Source organism: Vulpes lagopus, chromosome 11 (assembly GCF_018345385.1).
Source record: "Vulpes lagopus strain Blue_001 chromosome 11, ASM1834538v1, whole genome shotgun sequence".
Classification (NCBI taxonomy): domain Eukaryota; kingdom Metazoa; phylum Chordata; class Mammalia; order Carnivora; family Canidae; genus Vulpes; species Vulpes lagopus.
The window spans coordinates 17,808,231-17,834,526 of record NC_054834.1 but is presented as its reverse complement, the minus strand read 5'-3'; the positions used below and the strand labels follow the sequence as shown (position 1 = coordinate 17,834,526).

Below are 26,296 nucleotides of genomic sequence, written 5' to 3'. Positions count from 1 at the left end.
TAGGTTGGGAGGTCTTACAAATAGCAATTCTAAGGTATACACCCTAACTTATCAAATGATTCTTGGTCAACAACTTGGTCTTTACGTAAAATCTATAATAAAAATTTTGCCAATTTTATTATGGTTAATAATGTATTTTAAAATTTTGGAAAAAAAATTTTGTTTAAAAGACTTTCTGTAATTATTAGATTAATTTGCAATTAGTGTTTTAACTTGGTTTTAGCACTTTCATTTACTCAAATAAATACTATTAATATATATACATAAATAACTCTGATAAATTCATTTTAGCCTTTTGTAACATAAAATATTTGAAGAAAATGAAAACCTTATAATACAAGTTTGTAAATAATGGAAGAAGTAGAAATGAAGAAAACCAAGAAGATAAAGAAGTAACCTCTTTCACCCATTGAAATACTCTGAAAAAATATTACTATCATGTAGCCATTAATTACCAAAAAGGCTACAACTGACATTCTTCACTGATAGGAATTTAATTTTTTCAATATACAAAATACAACATGAAAAGTAAGAGGGGATCTCTGAGTGGCTCAGCGGTTTAGCGCCTGCCTTCGGCCCAAGGCGACATCCTGGAGTCTGGGGATTGAGTCCCATATTGGACTCCCTGCGTGGAGCCTGCGTCTCCCTCTGGCTGTGTCTCTGCCTCTCCCTCCCTCCCTCTCTCTCTCTGTCTCTCATGAATGAATAAATAAAATCTTTAAAAAAAGAAAAAATATTTTGATTAATAGGCCAATGCTTGAGGAATCTTCAGAGACTACAGTGGGTGAAAGAATAGCTATCCAAAAGAAATGGTTAGTAAAAATACAGTGTAAGTCCTATACAAAATTAAAATGTGCTCAATGCAAATTAAGTTTATCATGAAATTTATTAATTTCTTGCATTTAATTTTACTTAAATCCCCTTGAATTTTCTACAGAGTATCCATTTTGCAAGAAAAAAATTAGTACAGGTCAAAATACCAAAAATTTTTACAAATCCACAAAAGAGGGGCAACTGAGTGGCTCTCAGTTGGTTAAGTGTCTGACTTTGGCTCAGGTCATGATGGGGGTGGGGGAAGGAAGGGCTGGAATTCGGCCCTGCTCAGCGGGGAGTCTGCTTACCTCTCCCTCTGCCCTCCCCCCTACTCCTGCTTTCATTCTCTCTCTCTCTCAAATAAATAAATAAATCTTTAAAAAATGCACAAAAGAATTTAAGAAACAAAACAGAGGATCATAGGGGAAGAGAGGAAAAAAAATGAAACAAGACAAAATCAGAGAGGCAGACAAACCATCAGAGACTACTAATCATAGAAAATGACTGAGGGTCAATGAAGGAGGGTGAGGAGATGGAGTAAGTAGGTGATGGACATTAAGGAGGGCATGTGATATAATGAGCACTGGGTGTTATATAAGACTGATGAATCAAAAAAAAAAAAAAGACTGATGAATCACTGACCACTACCTCTGAAACTAATAATACATTTTATGTTAATTAACTGAATTTAAATTTAAAACAATTTTTTTTAAAAGCACAAAAGAATTGCCTTTAACACTATAGGTACTCAGTCCTACTGGAATCTTTTAGAACTGTGCAGGACCTTAGAACTCACCTATTCTAAATGCTCATTTTGGAAACAATGGATCAGAAATACAAAGAGGTCTAATGAACTTATATAAGGTCACACAACCAGTTAGAGGCAAAGCCAGCACTAGAATACTGACCTTCTGACCATGAGGTTAATGATATTCTCCACACTACCTCCAACTTACCCACTCCTGGGGAAGTTGCCTGATATGATTTCTTCTTAATACACTCATCAAAGCCTAGAAAGCTTTTGTTTTATACAAACAGGCCCCTCTCCTTCCTGACCTTCTCCTTTAAGGTTATTAAAGGAGACAGATTCCATTTCTTATATGCTTCACAGAGCTCCTATGCTTTCTAATCATTCAGAACACATCTCCACAGAATTGCAAGACTCAGCCTAATCCTCTGACCCTTTTCTTTCTATATGACCCTGAGAGGCATGGCAAGACCAAGGGAATGAGCCATAGAACAAAAATCATTTAAGAGTAGCAGAGGAAAGGAGGAAAATGGATTAATGTAGTGAAGAGAAAAGGCAAAAACAGAAAACAAAAGGTACAGAGAAAACTTGTGACCTACTCTGTCTCAGGAAGAAAGTGATAAAAACACCAGCTATTAATTATTCCCATCACCTCACCCTTGAAAACTATGCAATTAGTAGACTTAGAAAAAGACTTAGGGAAGTAAAGTTCCTGATATTCCAAAAATGTGAGAAACCACAAAAGATAGACAAGGCGTGTGCTGGAAAGGTATCTATGAAGGGTCCTGGAAATTACACTGGGCTGGAAAAACAGGAAAAGGAGGTGAATGATGTGAACGAAGACTGGCGAGTTGGTAGAACCATTAAACAGGATGTGAAAGAGAAGAAATTTATTTTGGAAGAAAGATAGAAATGCTGGACCTTGAGGGCCTAGAAACACCCTTAGAAAGATTACTAGGCAGTTGAAAACAGTGCTTGGAGGCTGGTAGTCAAAGTAGAAAAAGTGGCTGAAACCTTGCAGAGTGAACCAGAACCCTAGAGGGCAAAATGATAAGGACCTGGTGAAAAGGGCTTTGAATCATTAATAAGTGATGCTTCAGGGATTTTTCTAAGGGAAATGTACTCTTTGCTTACCAGGACAGGGTAAAGACTGAAGCTATGGAGGGGGTACTAGTAATACCCACTGCACATACCTTTCAGCTATCTCCCTTCCTCTCTTATCTCTGCCTACTTCCAATCTTCACTGGGTTTTTCTTTTCCCCACTATCTCCTCAGACACAGAACACTCTCAGGAGACATGAACAATAAGTTACTAAACTATAGCAGCTTTCTGATGTTTCTCACAAATTGAATTCAGATAAGTTGCAAAACCAAGTTGAAAGGATGAAGAAAATGCTAAATATATGTACCACCCTCAGAGTTTACAAAGTAGCTCAAAATTCAAATTGAGGCAGATTGGAAGTGGCTGGTAATAACAACTCTTGCACAAGATCTGTTGCAGTGGCATGGGAGGGGCAGCGTGGCCATAGCTCAATGGGCTGGGAAGGGGCTATATCTAGAGATTAACTAAATAAATTAGTTTATTGAGAACAATGGGAACCAGGTTTTTCAGTGATAGAGAAGGAAGATATAAAGACAAGATAAAATGAACTCTGAGGTACTATATTTGAACTGGAGCTATTATTGCAAATTCATGGCTTATAATACATCTAAATACAGAAATAAATCTAAATGTAAAGAGATAAACACACACACACACACACACACACACACACACACACTTTCTAGCTCTACCCACTGGGGATAGTAATACCACAGCATCTGTAAGCATTTCTAGCACTCAGATCTTGCTTTCTATATACTACCCTCCTAGAAGAAATGGTTGACTTCAGGGCTGTGGCAGAGGAGTACAAGCTGAATGTAATACATTTTGTTACCCTAGAAAGGAAGAAAGTGACCAAAGAAGGAAAGGGACATATCAGAGAAGACAAACTACTCAAAGCGGTCCCACTAAATTTGCCAATTTAGGCCAATCTGATCATTGAAATGAATAATGACATTAACAAACTGAATAAAATAGAAATCCATAAGTAAATAAATAGGGGAAAGCTTATCCTTAAAGGAAAATGTCAACTAACAAATGTAAAAGGAATAACAGAAAAACCACCATCTGGCAACTATCATAGCAACAATTGAGGTAATAATTAATCATCAATGGATATTAAAACTAGAAGGTAAAGGTGAGATAAGAAATGGATTGTTTTTATAATCTTAATGTGTCTCCACATAGGGCATTTGTTGATTATAAAGAGAAAAATAAATTTATAATGGAGAAATCTGACAGATATTACATTAATCAAGCAATTAATGTAAATATCAGTAAGGGAGCAAATTTATGTCATTTGCCACCTGATAGGATGCAACGAGAAGAACTAAATATCCCTTCTATTATATTCCTGCCAAAAATGTATAACTTGGGTTTAATCATGAAGAAACATCATGCTACTAACTCAGTATTATGCTGAATTAGTTAAATGTTAAACAACTAGCTCTCCAGAGGTAAAAAGTCCTTGTTTGTAGTATTTCTTGATTTCCATGGTATAAATAATACCATCATGGCCCAATTTCAAGTACCAAATGATAATGCTGACCTTGGAGGTGGGAAGAGATATGCATATTCCACACTCACAAGTCACTTGGACTCTGATCCCTACCAGAGGCATAAACCCAAATTAAGGAACTCTGTACAAAGGGACTGCCTTTTAGTCTTAAAAAATGTGACAAAAGGGACGCCTGGGTAGCTCAGCAGTTGAGCCTTTGGCTCAGGGCATGATCCTGGGATACGGGATCGAGTCCCACATTGGGCTCCCTGCATGGAGCCTGCTTCTCCCTCTGCCTGTGTCTCTTCTCTCTCTGTTTCTCATGAATAAATAAAATCTTAAAAAAAAAAAGTGACAAAAGTGAAAATTGAGGAAAGGCTGATGTCTGCTCCAGGTTGAAGGAGACTATAGAGACATGACCACTGTGCAGCACAAGATCCCAGATTAGAGCTTTCTCGAGAAGCAACAAGGCTATTAATAGGGATAATCAGCAGAATTTAAATGGGGGCTCTGAGTGAAAGATATATGGGAGTTCTCTCAACTTTTCTGTAAGTTTGCAATTGTTTCAAAATCAAAGTATATCTTTTAAAAAGTACAAACTGATTTGTACCCTGATAAGGACATTTTGAATTTGAGCATAGTGAAAATGCTGAAAGGAGAAAGAGTAGGAGAGCTAAATTCTAATTAATGTAGGTAAGAGGGTCAAAAACTGTGACTGCTCCAGGTAATGTTTAGTTCTACCACCGATCACTGTATCATAGTGCCATTAACAGCTGAAAGACAGGACCTCACAGAATAATATTAATTTCTCAAAAAGAACACCAGTTACCAGGACTCAGATGTTTAATTACCCCCACTCCCTGTTTTAGGGCACAAAGATACTAGAGAAAGGTAGTGGGACTGAGAGATTTACTTAAAATATTAATATTGTAAAATTCCACTTAGGAATATTAATATTTTTTAAAGGGAAGCTACCTCATTTAAATCAACTTTAATATATGTACAAATATAAAAGCAAAGTAAATAGTATTTTGATTTTAAAATAAGCATATATATCTAAATCTCATTCTCTACTGAAAAACAAATTAAAAAAAACAGAGTAGGCGGGTTCTTGGGTGGCTCAGTCAGTTGGATGCTCGAATCTTAATTTCAGCTGAAGTCTTGATCTCAGGGTCTTGAGTCAAGCCCTGCACTGGGCTCCTTAAAAAATAAATAAATAAATAAATAAATAATAAAATAAAATAAAATAGAGAAAAAGCTGGTATCACGAAAAGTACTGCAATATAGAAAAAATGGTACTTTTTAGTATTATCTACAAAAAAATCTCTTTTGACAGCTACACTGAATGCATATAATACATTTGCTTAATAAAACCAGAGTTAACAATTTTGTTTTAGATCAACCCAAACAACATGAGTCACAGGCATGTGGGCAGTGAGGTAGTACTGCCTTGAAAACAGGAGACATAACAAGTCTATACTGATCTTACTTATTCTGTATTTCCTGCATTGGATTTTGAACAAAAAGCATTTGCAAAGAAACAATGTGCAAATCCACTGCCATGGTTAAAGCTTGCCATGTTTTATAACTTCATAGCTAATTTTGTAACTAGCCTACTGCGTGAATGTTTGAATGGCATGACCTTTAAAGTATTATGCTTGACACTCAAGAAAGATAGCTCTATGTAGCAAATACTCTCAGAAAGAAATGACTTTTAAAAACAGAAGTAGTATAATTAGGGTAGTTCCTTTGTGAGATGAATAATGATTGGTCCTGCCTGGAAAAATGCAAAAAATGTACAACTTATACCAAAAATAAATCATAAAACTAGATGTGTTTTTCAATATTGAAAACTTTAACCAAAGAGTTGACACAACTTTTAAATAACTTATTAACTTATGAAATTTCAAATCTTTTGTATCAAACATGAAAACCAGGGCATGTGAGTAGCTCAGTGGTTGAGCGTCTATCTTTGGCTCAAGTTGTGATCCTGGGGTTTTACGATCAACTCCCGCAGAAGCAGGAAGCCTGCTTCTCCCTCTGCCTAGGTCTCTGCCTGTCTCTCATAAATAAATAAACAAAATCAAAACACATGAAAACCAGTGTGTTTCTATTTGAAAAACCTCGTCAGGTAATCAAGAACACTTACGGCATTCTGTACTGTCCTGGGGAAGAAAAAGGTGGAAATGTTTATTGGTGCTCTAGAAAAGGGGCGTGTGTGTGTGTGTGTGTGTGTGTGTGTGTGTATAGAAGGTGACAAAAAAATGAAGGTATATAAACAGATTCAACTGAAGATCATCCTTCTACTACTAAAGGACATGAGAGAGTTGCTATGGGGAAAGTTAACAGTAGCAAATAGCTTTTGTTCTACAGCATGGTATGAAATTTCAAGTCCTGCTCTTATTTCTACAAGGTCAGGAATCCAGAGGGAGGGAAGGCTACAGTAACAGAATGGATAAAATCTCAGATATAAGAAAATGACACAAAAGCCTACATATCACCATCACTGCTGTGTGCAGCTATGCATACACCTTGAAGATATGCTAACATAGCCCTTCAAAGACGTCTGGGTACTTAGGTTTCCCTAGATACAGATATACTCTACAACACCTAAGTTTGAGAGGTATATACCAAATTATGTATTATGTACCAAATTTATATATGGTACCTGTAATTTTTCTAGAACTCATCTAATTCTAAAATAGAGTGGCTATAGCAAAGGTAATGAGTTATCTAGTTTTGGCCTAAGATATTTTTTAAAATCTGGGATATACTGACATTACATGGTCTTCACCCTTGTCCATGGGAGACAAACTTCACCCAGTTTACAGCTTAAATGACTGAACCATTTAAACTGCAGTCACTAAAAACCAAAATTTTAATCCATGTACCAAAAATTTATGGTGGGACTACATTCCACTCTTACTTAACATTATACAGTGTATGTACTGCATTATGTGAAGAAAATCAATTTATTAAAAATCTTTAACATTTAAGTGTTAAATCCAATATGGAGGTTAAATGGGACAGTAATCTTTCACGTAGGTCAGTCAGGGGGTGCCTGGATGGCACAGTGGATTATGCATCTGACTCTTGGTTTCAGCCCAGGTCAGGATCTCAAGCTCTTCATCACGCTCTGCGCTCAGCACAGAGTCTGCTTGAGTGAGACTCTTTCTCCCTCTGCTCCTCCACTCCCTTCCCCTCCCCTCTAAAATAAATAAATCTTTTAAAAACAAATCAAAATCCCGACCCACCCAAGCCCTCTAATCTTAAAAAAAAAAAAAAAAAAGGTAGGTCAGTCAGGCAGTGAGTTAACATGTGACCTGGTTTTACTCTGGCATCCGTCTCTAATCCACCAAGTCAATTTATTATTGACTTTTTCAGTGATATTGTAAGGGTGAAATTAATCTTAAAGGACATGTAAAAAAAAGCTTAAGTGTTGAAAGTCTGAAATAGGTATTATGCTGAAGAGATATACTATCAAGATATAATTCTTCCTACTCAAATCTTCTTAGTAGAAATTACAATTATGCTAATTTAAAACTATAATTCTTTGAAATTAAAGTACTAAATACTCATGAAATATGGTTAATTTCTACATCTTTTTAAATTGAAACTTTCTTTGGCTTTGTTTTCTCAGTTTCACAGAGTTCTTTTACAATAATTCCTACGTTTTTTTAAATGAGAAAGTTATGGGACGCCTGGGTGGCTCAGTGGTGGAGCGTCTGCCTTTGGCTCAGGGCGTGATCCAGGAGTCTCAGGATTGAGTTCAGCATCGGGCTCCTGCAGGGAGCCTGCTTCTCCCTCTGCCTGTGTCTCTGCCTCTCTCTGTCTCTGTCCTGAATAAATAAATAAAATCTTAAAATAAATAAATAGAGAACATTATGTCTTGTTTAAGAAAAATAGTTTTATCCTGAGAATGAACTGTACTTAGAAATGATAAATAGGGCTTTTCCAACTTGTAAACACAGGATGTAAAAATAGTAGTTTTCATTCTAACATCTAAAAAAACAAAACATACCATATATAAAGCTTAGACATTTGTGTGGTTATACATTTATCTTCCCATTGGTTATGATAATTCAGATACCTTAATGGGAGTTTCCAGCTTTTCAATTTATTATCACCAGGAACAATTTTAAGTCTCAGCTGATCTTTCTCTTTCTGACTTATAAAAACTTGAAAGGATGAGACATCATCAAGATTTCAGAACTCAGTTTAGAACTTCCAAAATTAACATTTTTCTTAAGATCTCTTTGTACCTAATATTTAAAACAATCTCATTCAGATGCTAGCAAACCAGTTCCAAATGAGACAGCCGAAAATAGTGCATCCTTAAAAACATTCAGATTATAAACTTGTCATTTTAAAGAGAATAAATTCAAAGGGATTTAGCTACTATATTATCAGTGGCTGGTAGTCAAGGTCATTCTAATAGCTCAAAAGGAAAAAAAACTGAAGTCTGAATCTCATTTGACTAGAGAAACATAGCAGAATTCAAAGGTATTAACCTACCTGTCTAGGGGCATTTTGAATGTTACATAATAGAACTGATATTCTATATCAGTTTTGGGCAACCAAGACAACTAAATGATTCCCCCAAAGCAAAACATATCCACTGTGCTATTTATTTTATAACCGCTCATCAGAAAGTCTTGAGAAATGTGCTTAAGAAATTGACTTTACAGAGATTAAATGATCCCATCCTACTGTCAGAAAGCTATTTATTACCAAGAAAAAAAAAAAGACTAACAAAGAGAGACAGAATGCAATTCAAATTCAAAACAAAACAAAACAAAACTTGTATCTTTTCTGGACTAAGAACAGGTGGTTAGACTAGTCAGGGGATCCAATCTAATGCCATGTTACTTCAGACTATTAGGCTTTTGTTCAATTTCCCTCAAAATTACAAGCAATGAAAATATCCCAAGATACAAATGCTTAATTTTATAATGCATGATAAACTTTATCATATGAGCACAATCACAAGGGGATGAAACAATGATATTAGTAGAGGAGTTAACAAAAGTGATAAAAAATAGTTATGTGCAGTATCCCTTTTCTTCATTTAATAACTTAGCAACTTTTATCATTATACTCAGTAGTTTGATCATATGTTTTAACTTTTTTCAAACTGATCACACATCTATGTAAACTAGCAATATAACTGAATTGTTATATTACTCATTCTTGTATTGAGATACAAGATAACAATACAAGATTGAGTTAGGTTTATTTTTGCAGTTTGCTATAATTATATTTTCCTATTCGGTAAACCTTTACTGTGATACAAACTATACAAAGAGCCCAATGTATAAAAATAGAATTTCATACTATGGTATACATTTAATTCCTTGAAATAACAATGCCATAGGTCAGATAATTTTACACAATTGAAGCAGAGATTTAAGAAAAAAATGTACAACTCACATGGCATTAATAGTCAATTTGACTTATAGTGCTGATAAAAATAGATAACCAATTTCATAGAAGTAAAATAATACTTGACAAGGCACAAAATAAACCCAAAGCAAGAAATCCCAACTATATATACTTTGATGATATACACTCATTTTCAGATAGGTATATTTACACATATCCCAAAGTAAACTTTATGGTCTCTATTTTTCCATTATCTTATAGCATTATAATTTATCAAAACAAAATCCATAATGAGACAGTCATATTTAAACTCATTAATCTTCACTACCAGAGAAGGAAGTGCCAGAAAAGGGATAATGCATCTCTATACCATATAAAGTCTTGAATAAATACAAACCCTGATAAAAAGAAAGCAGCATGCCAGAGATCTCTGAAGACAGCGCCAACGCTGTAAGAGGTGCTTGTACCGTGGCTCTGAACTGTTCCCTCCTGTGTGTTATCTGTGGTACTAGAACCATCTCCTTCCCTATGTACTTCCAAATGGGCTGCTTTTCTTAATTTCCTTCATCAGAAGAGATTAAAAGTAGAATGTAGCTTTAAAATTTTAACAACAACTTTCTTGGTAGCACATTGAAAATTTTGATGAAACATAAACACAGAACTTTTATACACAATAAAATTCAGATTAACTGGATAAAAGTTAATCCAAACATTAAGGTACATATTCAAGAACGATTTCTCTAAATGTTAGGTTATTGTTCCTTGCTCACACTGACAAGTCAGTGGACATCAGGTTGTAATGATATCATTACAGATTTTTACAAAGCATTTCTTCCCTATTTGAATGCCACTTATCTGCAGAAGAAGAAAGAAGAAAATTTAGACCAAAGAGAATTATAATCTGACTAATCAGCAATGCTATTTATCTAATGTAGGTATTATCTTTTCAAACGAAAAAGGCTTCAATCTCAACATCCCCAAACTGCAAATGTCACAATCTCTTAGCAACAATATTCAAAAGAGGAATCGCTCCAAAAGACCCTTAAAACAGAACTCCATTGTGCTGAGTGGCCAGTGAGACTTGCTATGTTTACTTAATCAAGGGGCAATATAAACAGCTTCAAATAGCAATTAATAAACAGAATTTAGCTGAATTTTTTTTCCTGGCTACTGTTTTTGCCAAAGTGTAAGTACAAGATTCTGTGAACAGAGGGAATTATCAGCAATTCCAGCTAATATATTCCCTACAATGATATTAGGTGCCTTGGAAATGAGCTTTAGGAAAGAAAGCAAAAACAACAAAGACAGGTATGTGGTCTCATAATGGCCTTGTAGCAAATACATAAACTAAGTTATTAGGTAGCTTACTCTGAAGCTTTCTGCTTTATTTGAAAGAGTGACTTTATAAGATAATATTTTATTTGAGTCAAGAACAATCCCAGATTCAAATTACACAAATCCACAAAAAGATCACTTTTAACAGAATACCTTCGTCTTTTACCCCCTGTACTTAGAGGAGGTTTGGGGGTTCTTGTTGACACAATCTGGCAGTGCACGGTTCCCAGGAGCAGCATCAGCCATACTGGCCCAATCACTTCAGTCAGAGGTATACTATGTGGGCTAGAAGCGGAACAGAATAATACTATTGCAGCAACTACAAAAAGGGAAAGAAAATATGTTTAATTATAGATCTGATAGTCATTTCTTCAAAACTTTAAAAAATCGTTCTAACATCACTTCTTGCCAGATTCCTTTTCTAAATTTAAATAAGTTAAAAATGTTACTCCAGACAAGCTCTTTTAGACTATTTGTTTTTTTGCCACTGGCTAACCACACTATTCAGTAATAAGCTCCTGGAACAAGATAACATCCAACAAAGTCTTTAAAGTACACATTTTAATGCTGCAATGAAAACCAGCTGCATATGAATCTAAGAGCATTCCTGATAAGATCACAATCAAAAGAACCACTAACCTCAAGAGCACTTAATTTCTTTGTTTTACAAACAAGGAAGTCTATGATAGGTGTGTAACAAGGCTATCAAGAGCTTCTTTTCAATAGAAGTTTATCCACTTGGGAATAATAAATTTATTTGGGTATATTTTTCAGGAAAACCAGTAAACACTCACCAATGCTAACCATTGCCATATGAAGAAGAAATCTTGTTTTTGCCTGTTCAGCATCCTTTACACTTGCCAGACATTAAGTCTCTGTCCTTTGGGAATTGGCCTTCTTTATCTGTCAATCAAATGGTTTTATTTCTCCCACTTCAGGGATAGCGAGTAATCTAGTCTTGCCAGAGTCTTAATTCTAGGCACAGGAATTAATAAAGAGACGGACATGTGCCCTTAACAGGACCAATCAGAATCTTTTTCAGGGATTAATACAGATACTTGGAAAGAAAGTCTTTCTCCTACATCACAAACAGTAAGAACTGTGGAACTAGGAAATTGCCAGGGGCCGCCTTGGCCACCTCCTTAAGAATGAGACCAGCATGATGAGAACAAAATTAATAGCACAGAAAGTGAAGTCATCATCTGAACCTCTAGATCCAGCAACACCTGAACATAGGGCCTAGGAGTTCCTAATTCTGTTTTGGAACAATTGGAGAATTTGAAAATTAGGAGTTTAATTCATTTTATTAGGTGTGACTGTTGTAATGTGCTTGTGTAATGTGCAAATTTTGAAGAGAAGCATGTTGTGTTCAGGGGTAAAAACATCATGAGGTATATAAATTAACAAAATATATTAAGTAAATATTCTAAAATATGAATAATGATTTAATAAAAAGATGCACATATGCTATTTAGAACGACTATGTAACTTATCATGTAAATCAGGACTCTTCTGAGAGTGAGAGGAGAGCTGTTAATAAACGCACCAGGACGACACAAGTAGACTTAGACAGTTGGACAGTCCCAAGCAAACTGAACAAACAGCCATCCTGGTCTACCTAGTTTCCTGGGTTTTTGAAAATTTTTATGATCAGTGGTAAAAACAAAAACAAAAGCAACACTTTTTGCAACAGCTAGTTTGCATTTGGTTTTTGCCACCTGCAACTGAGAGAATCCTGGCCAAGCTAGCATACCAAGATGCAAGCTTAAAATACCACTTTATCTCCTAACATGTTTAAGAAGCATCATAAACACAGCTTTCAACTTTATATTCTCCTGAATGATAAGTTTCTTTCAAAAGAAAAAAAAGACTTACATTTTTAAAAATGCCAATCATCTTTATAAATTACCTTGGAATTTAACTCAAATTCTCTAGTTGTTTTATAACAGAGTCTACAATTTTGAAAAATATAGAGTTTTTGTTGTTTCTAATGTGAACTCTAATGTGACCCTTATTAAATTCCTTTAACTTTTTGAGCCTTGATTTATTTTTTTTTGTACAATAAAATAGGATATAGGTACTATAAACTCCAGTGAGGTCATACATATAGAACACTTTGAAAAACCCCTTTACATAAGAAAATGTGTACTTCACAATGGCAAATAGTACTTTTATTTGCTATCATTAACTTTCTTTAAAAAGAAGGGGAATGCAAATGCTACTTCAGAGGTTTCATGGGGCGCCTGGGTTTCTCAGTTGGTTAAGCATCTGACTCTTGATTTCAGCTCAGGTCATGATCTCAGGGTCCTGGGATCAAGCCCCAAGCAGGGCTCCTCATGCAACGGGGAGTCTGCTTGAGATTCTTTCTCTCCTTTGCTTCTGCCCCTCCCCCTGCTCTTTCTCTCAAATAAGTAAATCTTAAAAAAAAAAAAAAAAAGTTCAGCATTTCAGGCACAAAGAACATCTTAAAGTACTTCAGATTTTATATGGCCTCTTGCTGGTTATCTGTAATCTTTCAGCTCTGTGACCACTGTCCCCTGGTGGGGCTGGAACCGGCAAACTGTACTTGGTATCTTGACAGGAAGTTATTATGCTCTGTGAAATTCTGCCAGTAGAAAGCATCAGGAAAAGCTGGGGGCGGAGGGGCAACTTCATTCCTTCCTCTTTTTCCTGGCTGTGCCTAAGTGTCCATATCACTTCCATGGCCTCAGTTCCTAAGACAGTGGTCCTGGTATAATGTCCAACATACAGTTCCCCTTTGAGTGAAGGGTTAAGGAGAAAACATTCACTTCTCTTATATAATGCTAAGCTACACCTTAAAAATTATTTATTTATTGATGAAGACACAGAGAGAGGCAGAGACACAGGCAGAGGGAGAAGCAGGATCCCCATGGGAGTCCGATATGGGACTTGATTCCAGGACCCTGGGGTCACGACCTGAGCTGAAGGCAGATGCTCAACCACTGAGCCACCCAGGTGTACCTAATTTATATTTTTTGATCATTTAATGAAGTCCTATGAACTAGACAGAAGATTTTTTGCTAGACAGTACTTCTACAGATTCCTGAAGAGCTCAACGAAGACAAAATGTTTTATTAGGCACAAAAGTTCCAAGGCAGGACTTCACATACTCGCCAAGTGGAACTCTAAGGATAACTGTCAGAAATATAAACTATATAAAGTTTAATTTTCAGGTCTGTCAATCTTTGAGATTTAGTGGCAGATGTTAGGCACTGGGAATAGTAAGACAAAGAAACGTAGTCTCTGTTCCCTGCCCCTCCTCAATTTAGAAGAAAAGGGGGACACATAAACAAAATACTATAATGGACTGAATTGTGCCCCTTGTCCTGTTCATATGTTGAAGCCCTACAGGGCCTATATGGATGTAGTAAAGGTTGAATTAAGTCATAAAGATGAAACCTTAATCCAATAGGGCTGACATCCTTTTAAGACAAAGATATACCAGAGGTCTCTGCTCACACACAGAAGAAAGACCATGTGAGGACACAGTGTGAAGGTAACCATCCACAAGTTAGTAAAAGAAACCTCACCAGACAGCAACCTGATGGCACACCGATCTCAGACTTCCAGCCTCTAGAACTGTGAGAGAATAAATCTGTTGCTTAAGCCACACAGTCCGTGGTTTCGTTATGGCAGCCCGAGCAGACTAATACAATACCTATGAAGAGTGCTATATAATACACACAGGGAAGACCTACAGCTAAAGTGCAGGTAGGAAAGGATTCTCACAGAAGGTGACACCTGATGCCTAATCTAACTGAGAGAACAAGTAGATGCAGACTAGGGGAAACAGAAGGGGAAAGGGCCACCAAACAAAGAGAATTGCACATTCAAAGGCATATAGGATTAAAAACAAACAAAAAAAGTACCACGGCAAAGAGCTAATTTAGTCTGGTAAAACCTGAGGGAAGATTCAACAAGGGACTGATTAAAAACTTCGCTTTCAAAAAAAAAAAAAAACTTCGCTTTCCTCTTGAAGGCAATGATAACTAGAAAGAGATTTAGACCTTAAGTGGCTGGTTTGGATTTGCAATTTAAAAGGTAAATGGATAGAAGGCAGAAGATAGGACTATTGGCAGTAATCTGGGTGAGAAATGATATAAGCAAAAAGTATAAATGGAGCTGAGAATATATAGTTGAGATACTCAAAAGGCATGGAATTGAAGTAAAATAACTATAGTTAGTTATACCAAACCAAATCTGACTGCACAGGATTCTTCCTACCTTTTAGGAGATAAGGGTGGGATAGAGAATGGGGTCTTAATTTAGCACACTGCACCCTATTTTTATATGCAAAAAGATGGAAGCCCGGGGGTTTTGAAAGGTACCAGCAGATTCCTGAGGGTCATTAAGGGTCATATCATCACTTTGTCACTGGCTGTGATGTGACACAGGTTAAGTCACTTCTTTAAGCTTTACTAGGAGAATACTCAGTGCTCATCATTTAGGAACAAATATAATGTTAAACTCTGGTTCTGAACTGAAAAATATCTTTTTCACGTCTGAGCTAACCAGTCTTCCTTATTTAATTTAACACAGATAAGCCAGTAAGTGAATTTCAGACACAATATGTGAACTTTTAGTTACAATGTAAATTAGTCATCATGATAGTAAAAGACAGCAAAAAGCTTAAATGTCCAATACTGATGTAGGATAGAGTATTTTACAATAATTTAAAAATATATTTTTAAGACTCTGATGCTTGTGATGACATATGGCAAAAAAATACAATTGTTTATATAGAATAATCTCAACATATAAAAAATGTTACAAAGTAAACTGAAAGGCAAGATTATGGGTAGGTTTCTTTTCTTTATTTTTTTTCCTACATTTTCCAAATTTTCTGCAATGAATGTTTATTTATCACTTCATTAATGAGAAAAGCACACATATTCTATTGATAAAAATCACAAAATCTTCAGAGTTCACTCCTTTTCATGTATGTAAGATGTACTCTGGCTAAAAAGAAACAATTTTCCTAAATGAAAGTCTATAGGTTTATTACACTTTTTATTTAAAAGACATTTATCTGGGAAAGAAAAAGATTTTTATCTTCTATTAAGAGTTGTTGATAAAACATATTTAAATCATCATTCAGGATTACAATGTTTTTTAAAAACCAAGACATTAAAAAAGGCTGAAAAGGTGCCCACTAAATTAAAATCACTGCTTTTATTAGAGTACTGGGATGTGAGTGGCGTCTTCTTCATCCCTCCAAATGCTCTACAGTGTCTTATATTATGTGTTGTACACTGCTGCTCTGACTGGGCACCACAGCGCCGCTGCACTGGGAGGCAGCTTGCTGGAGGTGTAAGCATATGGCTCTGCAGTCAGACGGCCTAGACCTGAATCTGCAGACTGTGTGGCTTTGTGGCTTCAGGGTCCTTCGGGTCCCCTTTCTATAAGCTAGGCAAATACCAGTACCTATACTTCCCTGTGTGATTGTGAGAATTAAAACAAGAATCTGAAAAGCACTCAGAAAATGGCACATAGGGGCAGCCCTGGTGGCTCAGCGGTTTAGCGCTGCCTTCAGCCCAGGGCCTGTTCCTGGAGACCCGGGATCGAGTCCCATGTCGGGCTCCCTGCATGGAGCCTGCTTCTCTCCCTCTGCCTGTGTCTCTGCCTCTCTCTCTCTCTCTCTCCCAGGAATAAATAAATAAAATATTTTAAAAAAGAAAAGAAAAGAAAATGGCACATAGACTCTCAGTAAGGAATGAGGGCAGTCTCAGAACACAATGGTTAAATGAGAAGAGAAATCATGGCTGACACAGGAAAATGAACTTGTATAACTTACATAAAAGACGACTGGTGTGGTAGGTATACATGGTATGCATTTGAAGAGACTTTCTAATTGCTAAATTCCTCTCCATCTGTATTTTTCTTTAGCCACCCACAGATTCTAATTTTCATAAAATTATACTGGAAAATAACTGCTTTGTTTTCTCAAACATTTTAATACTAAACCAGCTTTGTCCTATTAAATAAAATATCACAATAAATGTGTATCTTTACACTCAGTGTGATTAGTATGTTTTTTAGAAAGTCTTAGTAACGCTTAAAACATAGCACCCTGAAAAATAAGGCAAAATTAATTTCTATCACTTAATTATACCTTGAAGGAGATAAAGGACAAGAAGCCAGAAAAAGATGACTTTTGATGTTACTTGTAACCACCACCGGAAGAAAAAGGGAAAAAACACAACTCGAACAATTCCCTTTCTAGTCAGAGAAGTCCAAGGACTTTCAGGTTTTGCCTTAGCAAATGCAGACCCTGAAAAAAGTAAAATAAAATGACAGAGTACATTTATCATTCTTTAATTTCCTTAGAGAAAAAATTTCAAAATGTGAAGAACAAAAAACCATGTATAATTTTATTTTGCATTACACTGTGAGTGAGAAATGCCCAATTTTGGGTAGTGGACAGGTTTAAAAACATTCTCACGCTATCATATTAATATAAACTCAGGTACTCCAGAAAAAAAACTATTTTTAACTGAAATAACAGCAGAATTTCTCCCACATATTTTATAAACGTAAGATGAAGTTCAAATGTAAGCTCCAATTAAGAATTAAAAATTATCACTTTAATTTTTTATAACCAAGCCATATAGCTTGCTAAGCAAACACAAGCTGGTTTTCTTTTATTATTATTTCTTGGACTGATTTTTATGGGAGTACAGACTAGTCAATGGTATTTAAACACCTGCATTATCTCTTTCTTATACTATTCCCACCTTCACTTTATGCTTACATTGCTTTTATTTCTACAAATCTGTATCTAACCCACTTTGAATTGTTTCTTCAAGGTCAATTTCTAATTACATTAAGCTTTTATTTATTTAAGACTCACCTCTTACAAGATCAACATCTATGAGGTCTGGTTTCACATGCGCTGTTTTCTTTGGTTTATTCCTTAAACCCTATAATATATTAAAGTAGTACTGGTAAGAGAGTAGATCTCAGAAGTCCTTGTCACAAGAAAAAAAAAATCTTTGTAACTGTGTATGGGGATGGACGTCAACTACTTATAGTGATATCATTTCTCAATACATACAATATATTTCTCAGTACATACAAATACTACATCATGTTGTATATCTAAAAGTAAATATAATCTTATAGTCAATTATACATCAATAAAAATAGCATTGGAATTCAATATATATATCTTCAAATTTAGAATAACAGAAGATAAATTCTAAAGATTTCAATTAAAAAAACTTTAATTATAATGGACAAAAATATAAACACGTTATATATTTGTTATAATTGGAACATAACTTTAGTATTGTAATAAATTTTATTACTTTCCAAAAGGATAAATTTGGGGATGTGTGTAACAGGAGAGACCTGTTTATTACTAAAAGTAAAAGTCTAAAACAAAGACAATCACTACCACCCAACTAGGATGTACAGTCTGAGATGGTCCATGAGACTGTTTAGGACCCAGATATGCATAAGAGAGGCTGGCTGGGAGTGCAGTGGCCCTGAAAGGCCCTCAAGGGGCCTTCATGATGCTGGGGCGTTTCTGCAGGAAGCAGTGGCTCACAATGCTGGGATGCAGACTTCTCAGCTGATGCCAGTAAGTGGGGGTGGAATTAGCTAAGACCCAGAGAGGATGATGCCCATCTCAAGGTGGCCACTATGTTCACATGCCAACCACTAACGAGACCACAATGCAATCTAATCACCTTAGAAATCAGACGCCATGCCCAGGCGGAGCAGGATGAGGGAAAAGCAGAAGTCATGAATTGAATTAGTTTAAACTCGGAATTACTGAACATTAAGTTTCTGCCACCAGTGGAGGTGGGAATAGAGATAGAGATCAAAATCATCGGGGGAAAAAATCACACTTAAGACTAGTATGTTAAAAATTAGAAGAGATTAGGCTAAATTCTTTAGGAGCCAAGTGCTGAGATATGCCGCAGTGTTTAGATGATTTGTTTACTATTCATTTAATTCATCAAGTAACTGCAGTAAATTCTGTTTGGTCCTGATCCAAGTAACAATGACCCCTAAGGTAAATTTTTAGTTAAGGACTATTTGCATCTAAAACAAATAATAGGAGGCTATTTGAGCTCAGAATTAACTGAGATGTTTAAACCAAAAATGTTTCCTGAAATCAAGAAGAAAACTACTCAGAGGTACAAAAACAAAAGAGAAGAAAAGAGGACAGAAGACAGAGCCATGGTAATTTTAAATATAGCCAATTCTCATATTAACAGATCCTGTATTTGCAAATTATCCTACTCACAGAATTTATCTGTATCCCCCAATCAATACTTGCTGTGCTTTTGTAGTCATTTGCAGTCATGTACAAAGAGTGGCAAAAAATTTGAGTCACCCAATGTGCACATTCCCTGGTGAAGTCAAACAAGGCAACAATCTGCCTTCTTATTTCAGCTCTCATGCTGAAAATAAGTATCCTTTTCACAGTCAACTTAGTGCTGGGGTTTTGCTTTTTTTGGTACTTCTTTTTGGTAATTTTGTTGTTTAAAATGGCCCTTAAGCACAGCACTGAAGTGCGGTCTAGTGTTCCTAAATGTAAGAAGCCCGTGATGTGCCTCACTGAGAAAATGTGATCTAGATAAGCTACGTTTGGTCATGAGTTACAGTGTCGCTGGCCATGAGTTCAGTGTTAATGCATCAACAATTTATATTAAACAAGGTGTTTTTCAACAGAAAAATACATAAAACAACAATAGGTATCGATCACTTGACTTGTGACTAGAGGTGGAGCAACGGTCAGTATCTGTTAACTCAAGTGTTCATGGTTACTTTATAGAATGTAACGCCTGTGAGTAATGACTGCATCTGTACTTCATTTCCCATTTTATTTATTTTTTATTTTATTATTTTATTTTTTAAAGATTTTACTTATTTATTAGAGACACAGAGAGAGAGAGAGAGAGAGAGATTGAGATAAATATTTTATTTATTTATTAGAGAGAGAGAGAGAGAGATTGAGAGATTGAGAGAGAGAGAGAGAGAGAGAGGCAGAGACACAGGCAGAGGGAGACGCAGGCTCCCTGCAGGGAGCCCGACATGGGACCTGATCCCAGGACCCCAGGATCATGCCCTGGGCCGAAGGCAGACGCTAAACCACTGAGCCACCCAGGGATCCACTCATTTCCCATTTTAATGTCAGGATAGTGGCTAGCAGACTATGAATCACTCCCAGTGTTTTGCACATTGGAAAAGCAATTCTAATAATATATACACATTTAAAGCAAAATTTCATTAATAGAACATTGTTTCGATTTGGTATGAAATCTAAGATTTAATCTTTGTGACTGTCAACAAATTTGAAAACAGTAAAATATTTTGATTTACTTCTACATTATTTTTCTAATAATTTTAAAATAATCTTATTGCCAATGTTTTATGACAAATCTGAAGCTTAACTTATTGCTGTATACCTAAAATTTTTATCAGGTTGTTTTAAGAACTTAAAGTCCTTATGAAAGGAACAGTAAATTATCTTGATTTATGCAATTGTGTTGTCTTTCAACATGTTCATTCTTCTTGACCTTTTTTGTACATGGTTCATTTCCTATTTTATATTTCATTAAAACATTTATTTTGAGCTACATTGTAGAGTCACAACACAATTGCCAGTTTCATTTTATTTTATTTCAAAGAGAGAGTGAAGCAGGGTCTCGGAGGGAAGCAGGGGCAGAGGGAAAAGCAGAGAGAGAATCTTAAACAGGCTCCATGCCCAGTGCTTGATCTCACCATCCTGAGATTATGAGCCAAAATCAAGAGTTAAATGCTTAACTGACTAGGCGCCCCATATATATGTATCTATTGATCTATTTATCTATTTACTTATATTTTTTATAATTGCCACTTCTGATAAAACTCCCTTCAAGGTAACCTATCAGAATATTTAGAGGGTTTAAAAAAAGAAAAACAAAGAAGAATTTCATTGATAAATCATATAACATTTATAATTTTAATCACAAAAAAGATATTAGTATTCATATGTAAGTATTCATAAAATCAGTTTAAGTAGATATTTTAAGTTGGAAAATTTTATTTTTTATTTAAAAAAATTTAATAGATTTTATTTATTTGAGAGAGAGAGTGAGAGATACAGAGAATATGAGCAGGGTGAGGGGCAGAGGGAGAAGCAGATTCCCTACCGACCAGGCAGCCCGATGTGGGGCTCAATCCCAGGACTCTGGGATCACTACCCAAAACAAAGGCAGATGCCTAACTAACTGAACCACCCAGGTGCCCAATAAGTTGGAAAATTTTAAATTGGTTTAGAGTAAACTATATTCACACAAAATAACATAGCTTTCAGGACTAACTATAATTATGGACCATCAAAAAGTTTAAATGAACAAAAAATGAAAACTAAGTTCAAAAGAAAAGATTTTAATAACTAGTGATCAAATTAGAAAGTAGAAACAATCAGACACTACAAATACAATTAATCTGTAAGAATGTAAGTAATATATTTTTTTGGATATACACTTAAAATCTTACAGTACATTCCTAAGGCACAATAACACAAATTGTATGAAGTTCTGAATTTTTTTTTAAGTTCTGAATTTTTAAAAATCTGTAAGTACACAGATAATGTTGAGCCAAAAAGCTTACAACAGCTGTTTAAATTTAGAAAGTACTTCTGTTCAACGATGCAGGCTTCCCATGCATGGAGCTATTATAATACTGTGACTCCTACCAAAGGATGTAACTATCAGTTTCACTTTCCAGAAATCCTATTTAGTTTCCCCCATCCTGTTTTTCCTCTATAATGACTTTAAATAGCATAGTTCTTTTTACCGAGGCTATACAATTCTAGTAAGTACTAAAACTGGGGGGAAATTCCACATTTACTTCTAAATTTGGGTCAAGGTGATCAAGGAATGGAAGTTTTCAGGTATAATTTCTAAAATGTTTAAGAAGAAAATAATTTGCAACTTACAAAAAACCTTAGCAATATCAAGTAAGGGTCTTCAATTCAAAAAAAATAAACATTTCCAAGGAACATGTTTTCGTGGCTCTTTTGTTTCTTTAGTTGCTGATCACTGCTGTGACATACAGACAATCCATTAGAGAGGACAAATTCACTGCATTCCGCAGAGTCTTCTCTGGGGCACCAGGGGCAGTGTTTTGGGTTTCTTTTGAAATCAAATATTAATACATCACAGTAATTTCTCTATCTCCCTTAGAATAAATGCAAAATTATTTTACAATACAAATAACCTGCCTCAACTAAAATGTTTAGCAAGAACGGAATGTTTTAGGCTTGTCAACAAATAGACCCCGTTATTTAATTCAAAATAATGTGTCAACTTTAATACTTTTTAATTCTACAATTACTATTACAAAATACTATCTTTAAAGGAAGATATATTTCAGAAAAAAGCTATAGTTCTCCAAGTTCATCCTGTCAGTACACCCAGGAAAGACTAATATAATCCTCCGTTACCCTAACCTCTGTTTTGGCATTAAAATAGTTCCAAAAAGTGAGGAATGTAGTGTTTTGTGATGAGCAGCTTAAGAGGTTTCAAGGTATCTTACTAAACCCGTATGCTGCTCTTTGCTTGCTTGAGGTATTTTTACTCTTCATGATACTCTTGCTAGACTACTGTCTCGTGGATCTCTCACCTCCTTCACTTACATCTCTTCCTTTACCTGTCCATTAAATGTTGATGTTCTGTAGTGTTCCATTCTCAGCTTTTTACTGTCATCACCCAGTGTAAATCTCCTCACTCCTAGAGCTGCATCTATATAATGTTATAATAAACAGAGCACACATATACACATATGCGTGTATACACAGGCACACTTTATTCCCCAATCTCTACTCCAAGTACCACCTAAATATTTCTAAAGCACAATTTTAAATCTGCTCCTCTTCTAGTATTTCCCATACCACTTAGTGCTGCCTGAGTGAAGTTCCTAAAACATAAATTTAATCAGGTAACTAGTCCTGCTTAAAATCCTTTAATGTCCCCCTCATGGTTTTCCAGATTACATCCAGACTCTCTAGGGTGAGGCAGTATCTGACTCCTATTTTCTTGTAAAGCTTCCTGACTGGCCGCCCCAATCTCCTTCCTCCATCCAACCTATTACCTACCAAGCTCCTCAAGGATTCCTTAGTCAATCATGCTCCATCCTTCCTGCATGTTTATTTCTATATGCTCTTCGTTCTATCTGGAATGTTTTCCTCATTCTCCCTAATGTTTGTCAAACTCAGCTCATGAGTCACTTCCTCTGTGATGTCTTCCCTAACCTCCCCAGGGCTGCCTCCCCCTGCACTCTCCAGTGGAGGCCTACATATCCCTCCCTTAACTGAACTGATCTCATTTGTAATTATGAATCTCATCAACAAAATTGTAATACATTCCATCTTGCTGTCCTCAGGATTTAATCCTGTATTTAACACATAGCAGGTGCTTATAGCAACTTTAACTCTTCCTGAAAATAGTTTAAAGATTAAAACTGACCAATGGCAAAGAATCTTGCTCTTTATTATAGATGACTAAGTTGTCTAAACACTGAGATTTTTTTTGAGACTTTTAAGAAACTATAAACACTGGTTTTCAATCTAATATAAACCTTTTCATACAAAATAGAAAATGTCAAGCAACTAAAGTAACATTCTTTGGGCCCAAATTAAATTTAGCTCGTGCAGGAACACACAGATTAGTATTATCTATGCAAATGAAAATATAAATCTTATTATCAAAAAGGAGCAATTGCTGAGAAACAGAACAAATTTAGTTTAAAAAATAGTTTTCATGCTAGCAAGGTAGCCTATGAGAATGTCTTATCAGCATAAGTGATTACATGTTCAAGAAGAAACCACCTACTACAAAAACATTTTAATTAATGCTTTACTTTCCTAAGTTCTTTTAAAAAATGACCAACTCTTCAGCAACTCTACTTGCGTCCAAGTCATTCTGTTAGTAGCACCAAAAGCAGATCTCAATGAAGCAGAGCGGCATTTGACAGGATCACTCAGGCGGGAAAAGTCCTGAAACACTTACCAGTTTAATAAACTGTACAGAGCAATGACAGCATCAAAAGGGAGGAAAAGTAAACTAGAAGTATAAGGTGACAAGTGAAAGGGGAAGAGAGCTGATAAAAAATAATCATTAGAAATTAAATTTTAAAAGATAGATGATAAAAAGCAAAAATAAATAGATCAATCAATCATCAGAGGTAAAGACACATGATTATGCCAGCATAAGAGTTTACCTCTTTGTTTAAAAGTTTGGATAGAATAAGTAATATTCATACCTTAAAAGTGTATGGAAAGATATAAAATAAAAAGTGGTTAATAATTAATTTATAGAACTGTTTCAGGATACACAAAATGAAATAAATTTGTTACCTTGATTTCTCTTTGTTCAACAGATTTTTCCCATATTTGTTGATCATATGCTCCAATCTATGAAAAATAAGATAAAACACTGCATTAAATGATCATTGTTGGTACCTTTCCAACAGGTATAATTCTGCTTGCATTATAAACAACTCAGCATTCACTCAGCACAGAGTAGATTTAGCTTTGTCTCAGACTTCAGTGATCAATATTGTACTGCAGTAGTTTTCAAAGGCACAACTTCAGGACCAGAAGTTTTAGCATCACCTGAGAACTTGTTGGAAATGCAAACTTTCTGGCCTCATTTCTGAATCAGTAATATGGCTGTGGCACCCAGCAATCTAGGTTTTAAAAATTCCTCTAGATGATTCTGATGCACTATTAAAGTTTGAGAACCATTGCCCTAGGGAATCCTTTATTTTAAATAAACACAGCTCTAGTACCTTCAAGAAAAAACTACCAATAATACATTCTTTATCGAGTTATTTTTTAAAGAAAAAATACAAATGTTCTACAGAACTAAAAATTCATAAACATGTAGATCACAATTACCACTTGGGTTATGGTTTAAACTGATAAATAAATCTTGAAAGTGATTGAAGATGCAAGGTTAACATCAGAAGTAAAATTCCTTTTAGCTTCTATACCCATTACTCTCAGATACTAGAAAATTCTCTGATCTATACCTTCACCTGGGTAGGATGAACAAACCATTCTTACTGTTTGTCTCTACCTTCTTTGCTGTTAACACCTACTGTCCTCAGCACCTTAATTCCCAATGTCCAACAGGACACTGAAATGGATCACTAGCTTATAGTTTTAACTGAGAATTTTCACTTATAGTGTTAATTGAAAATTAGAATCCTGAGAAATTAAAATTATTTCAGTTACTTACAATTAAGAGATGAGACATAGACCAGAGACAGGCAGAGATATTATGAGGATATTCAGGCAGAGTATTTTCTGACTTATAACATCATTCTACCCAAAAGTCCTTTTATCTACATGTTTTTAAAAATCTTGTTCCAAGAAATGAGAAACTGAGAATCCAAGATGGTTTAAAGACAGACATGAAGGGGGTAGAATAAAATGATTACATGACTCCATGAGTCACCTTCATTTTGATTATTCTCTCTTATACACTATCTTATTCATACTAATTTCTCTGATCCTTTAAATCTTCTTCTCTTTTTCATCACTTTCCTGTAACTCCTTTCTTATTTTTAAAATCACTTTGTAATATAATTTTCCCTGCAAATTAAAATCTTAGAACACCTAGGCCAAGACACGGACTGAACAACTTACTTATATGTAACCGAAATTGCCATGAGTCTCTATAAAGCAGGATAGATAAGCAATAACCAATTGTTTGGACTTAATGGCAGAGCTGACCTGCTCTAGTTGTCAAGTGACTAGTTGTCCTTTACCCTCTTAAATTCTGAATTCAATTAAACGATCATCTTCTTTAAAATCAGAAAAGGTAAGTAAGGGGACACAGATTCCATAAGAGCAATTCTGCTCTAACTTGGTAACTCAGAAAAACTGGGTTTAATTCAATCAAAATTTATTTTAAAAGTAATTTTCTATTTCAAAGGCACTGCATATTTTTTAGTGGAACAATAACCCAAACTAATAAAGAACAGGTACCAATATGTTAGTTTTTTTTTTTTTTTTTTACAAAATTTTATTTATTCATGAGAGGCAGAGGGAGAAGCAGACTCCCTGCAGGGGAGCCTGATGTGGGACTCAATCCTAGGACCCCAGTCATGACCTGAGCCAAAGGCAGATGCTTAACTACTGAACCATCTAGGCCCTCCATGTACCAATACGTTTTAATAATCATTTGGGTGGTATTTTGTTTTCATGTACAAAACAATGCACCCAATTTTCTTTTAAAAGAATCATATTTTTATTTCAAGATGACAAGAATATGGACATGGAAACATATGCTCCACAACCTTAACATCAAGGAAAATATAATAATGCATATGCAAAAGACCAATCAGAAATGCACGTCAATCCTTGGCCTAACCAGGTTTGATGCAATCCCAG

At 35.3% G+C, this 26,296-nt stretch overlaps 1 protein-coding gene across 9 annotated transcripts in view; it reads right to left on the bottom strand.

Moving 5' to 3' along the window:
• The window catches only part of PHTF2 (putative homeodomain transcription factor 2), a 114,443-nt gene that overhangs the window by 30,224 nt on the left and 57,923 nt on the right, over nt 1–26,296 (bottom strand). For 4 of the 9 annotated variants that reach the window (XM_041722752.1, XM_041722755.1, XM_041722757.1 and 1 more), the window contains exons 3-8: nt 24,254–24,310; nt 23,907–23,918; nt 17,750–17,819; nt 17,012–17,170; nt 11,032–11,197; nt 9,941–10,105 (exon numbers count right to left, since the gene is read on the bottom strand). In XM_041722752.1, coding sequence (XP_041578686.1) covers nt 9,941–10,105; nt 11,032–11,197; nt 17,012–17,170; nt 17,750–17,819; nt 23,907–23,918; nt 24,254–24,310 — 629 coding nt within the window. Of the gene's footprint in view, nt 1–9,940; nt 10,106–11,031; nt 11,198–17,011; nt 17,171–17,749; nt 17,820–23,906; nt 23,998–24,253; nt 24,311–26,296 lie in introns of all 9 variants that reach the window. The other 5 variants (XM_041722754.1, XM_041722756.1, XM_041722758.1 and 2 more) reach the window with 3 other exon arrangements.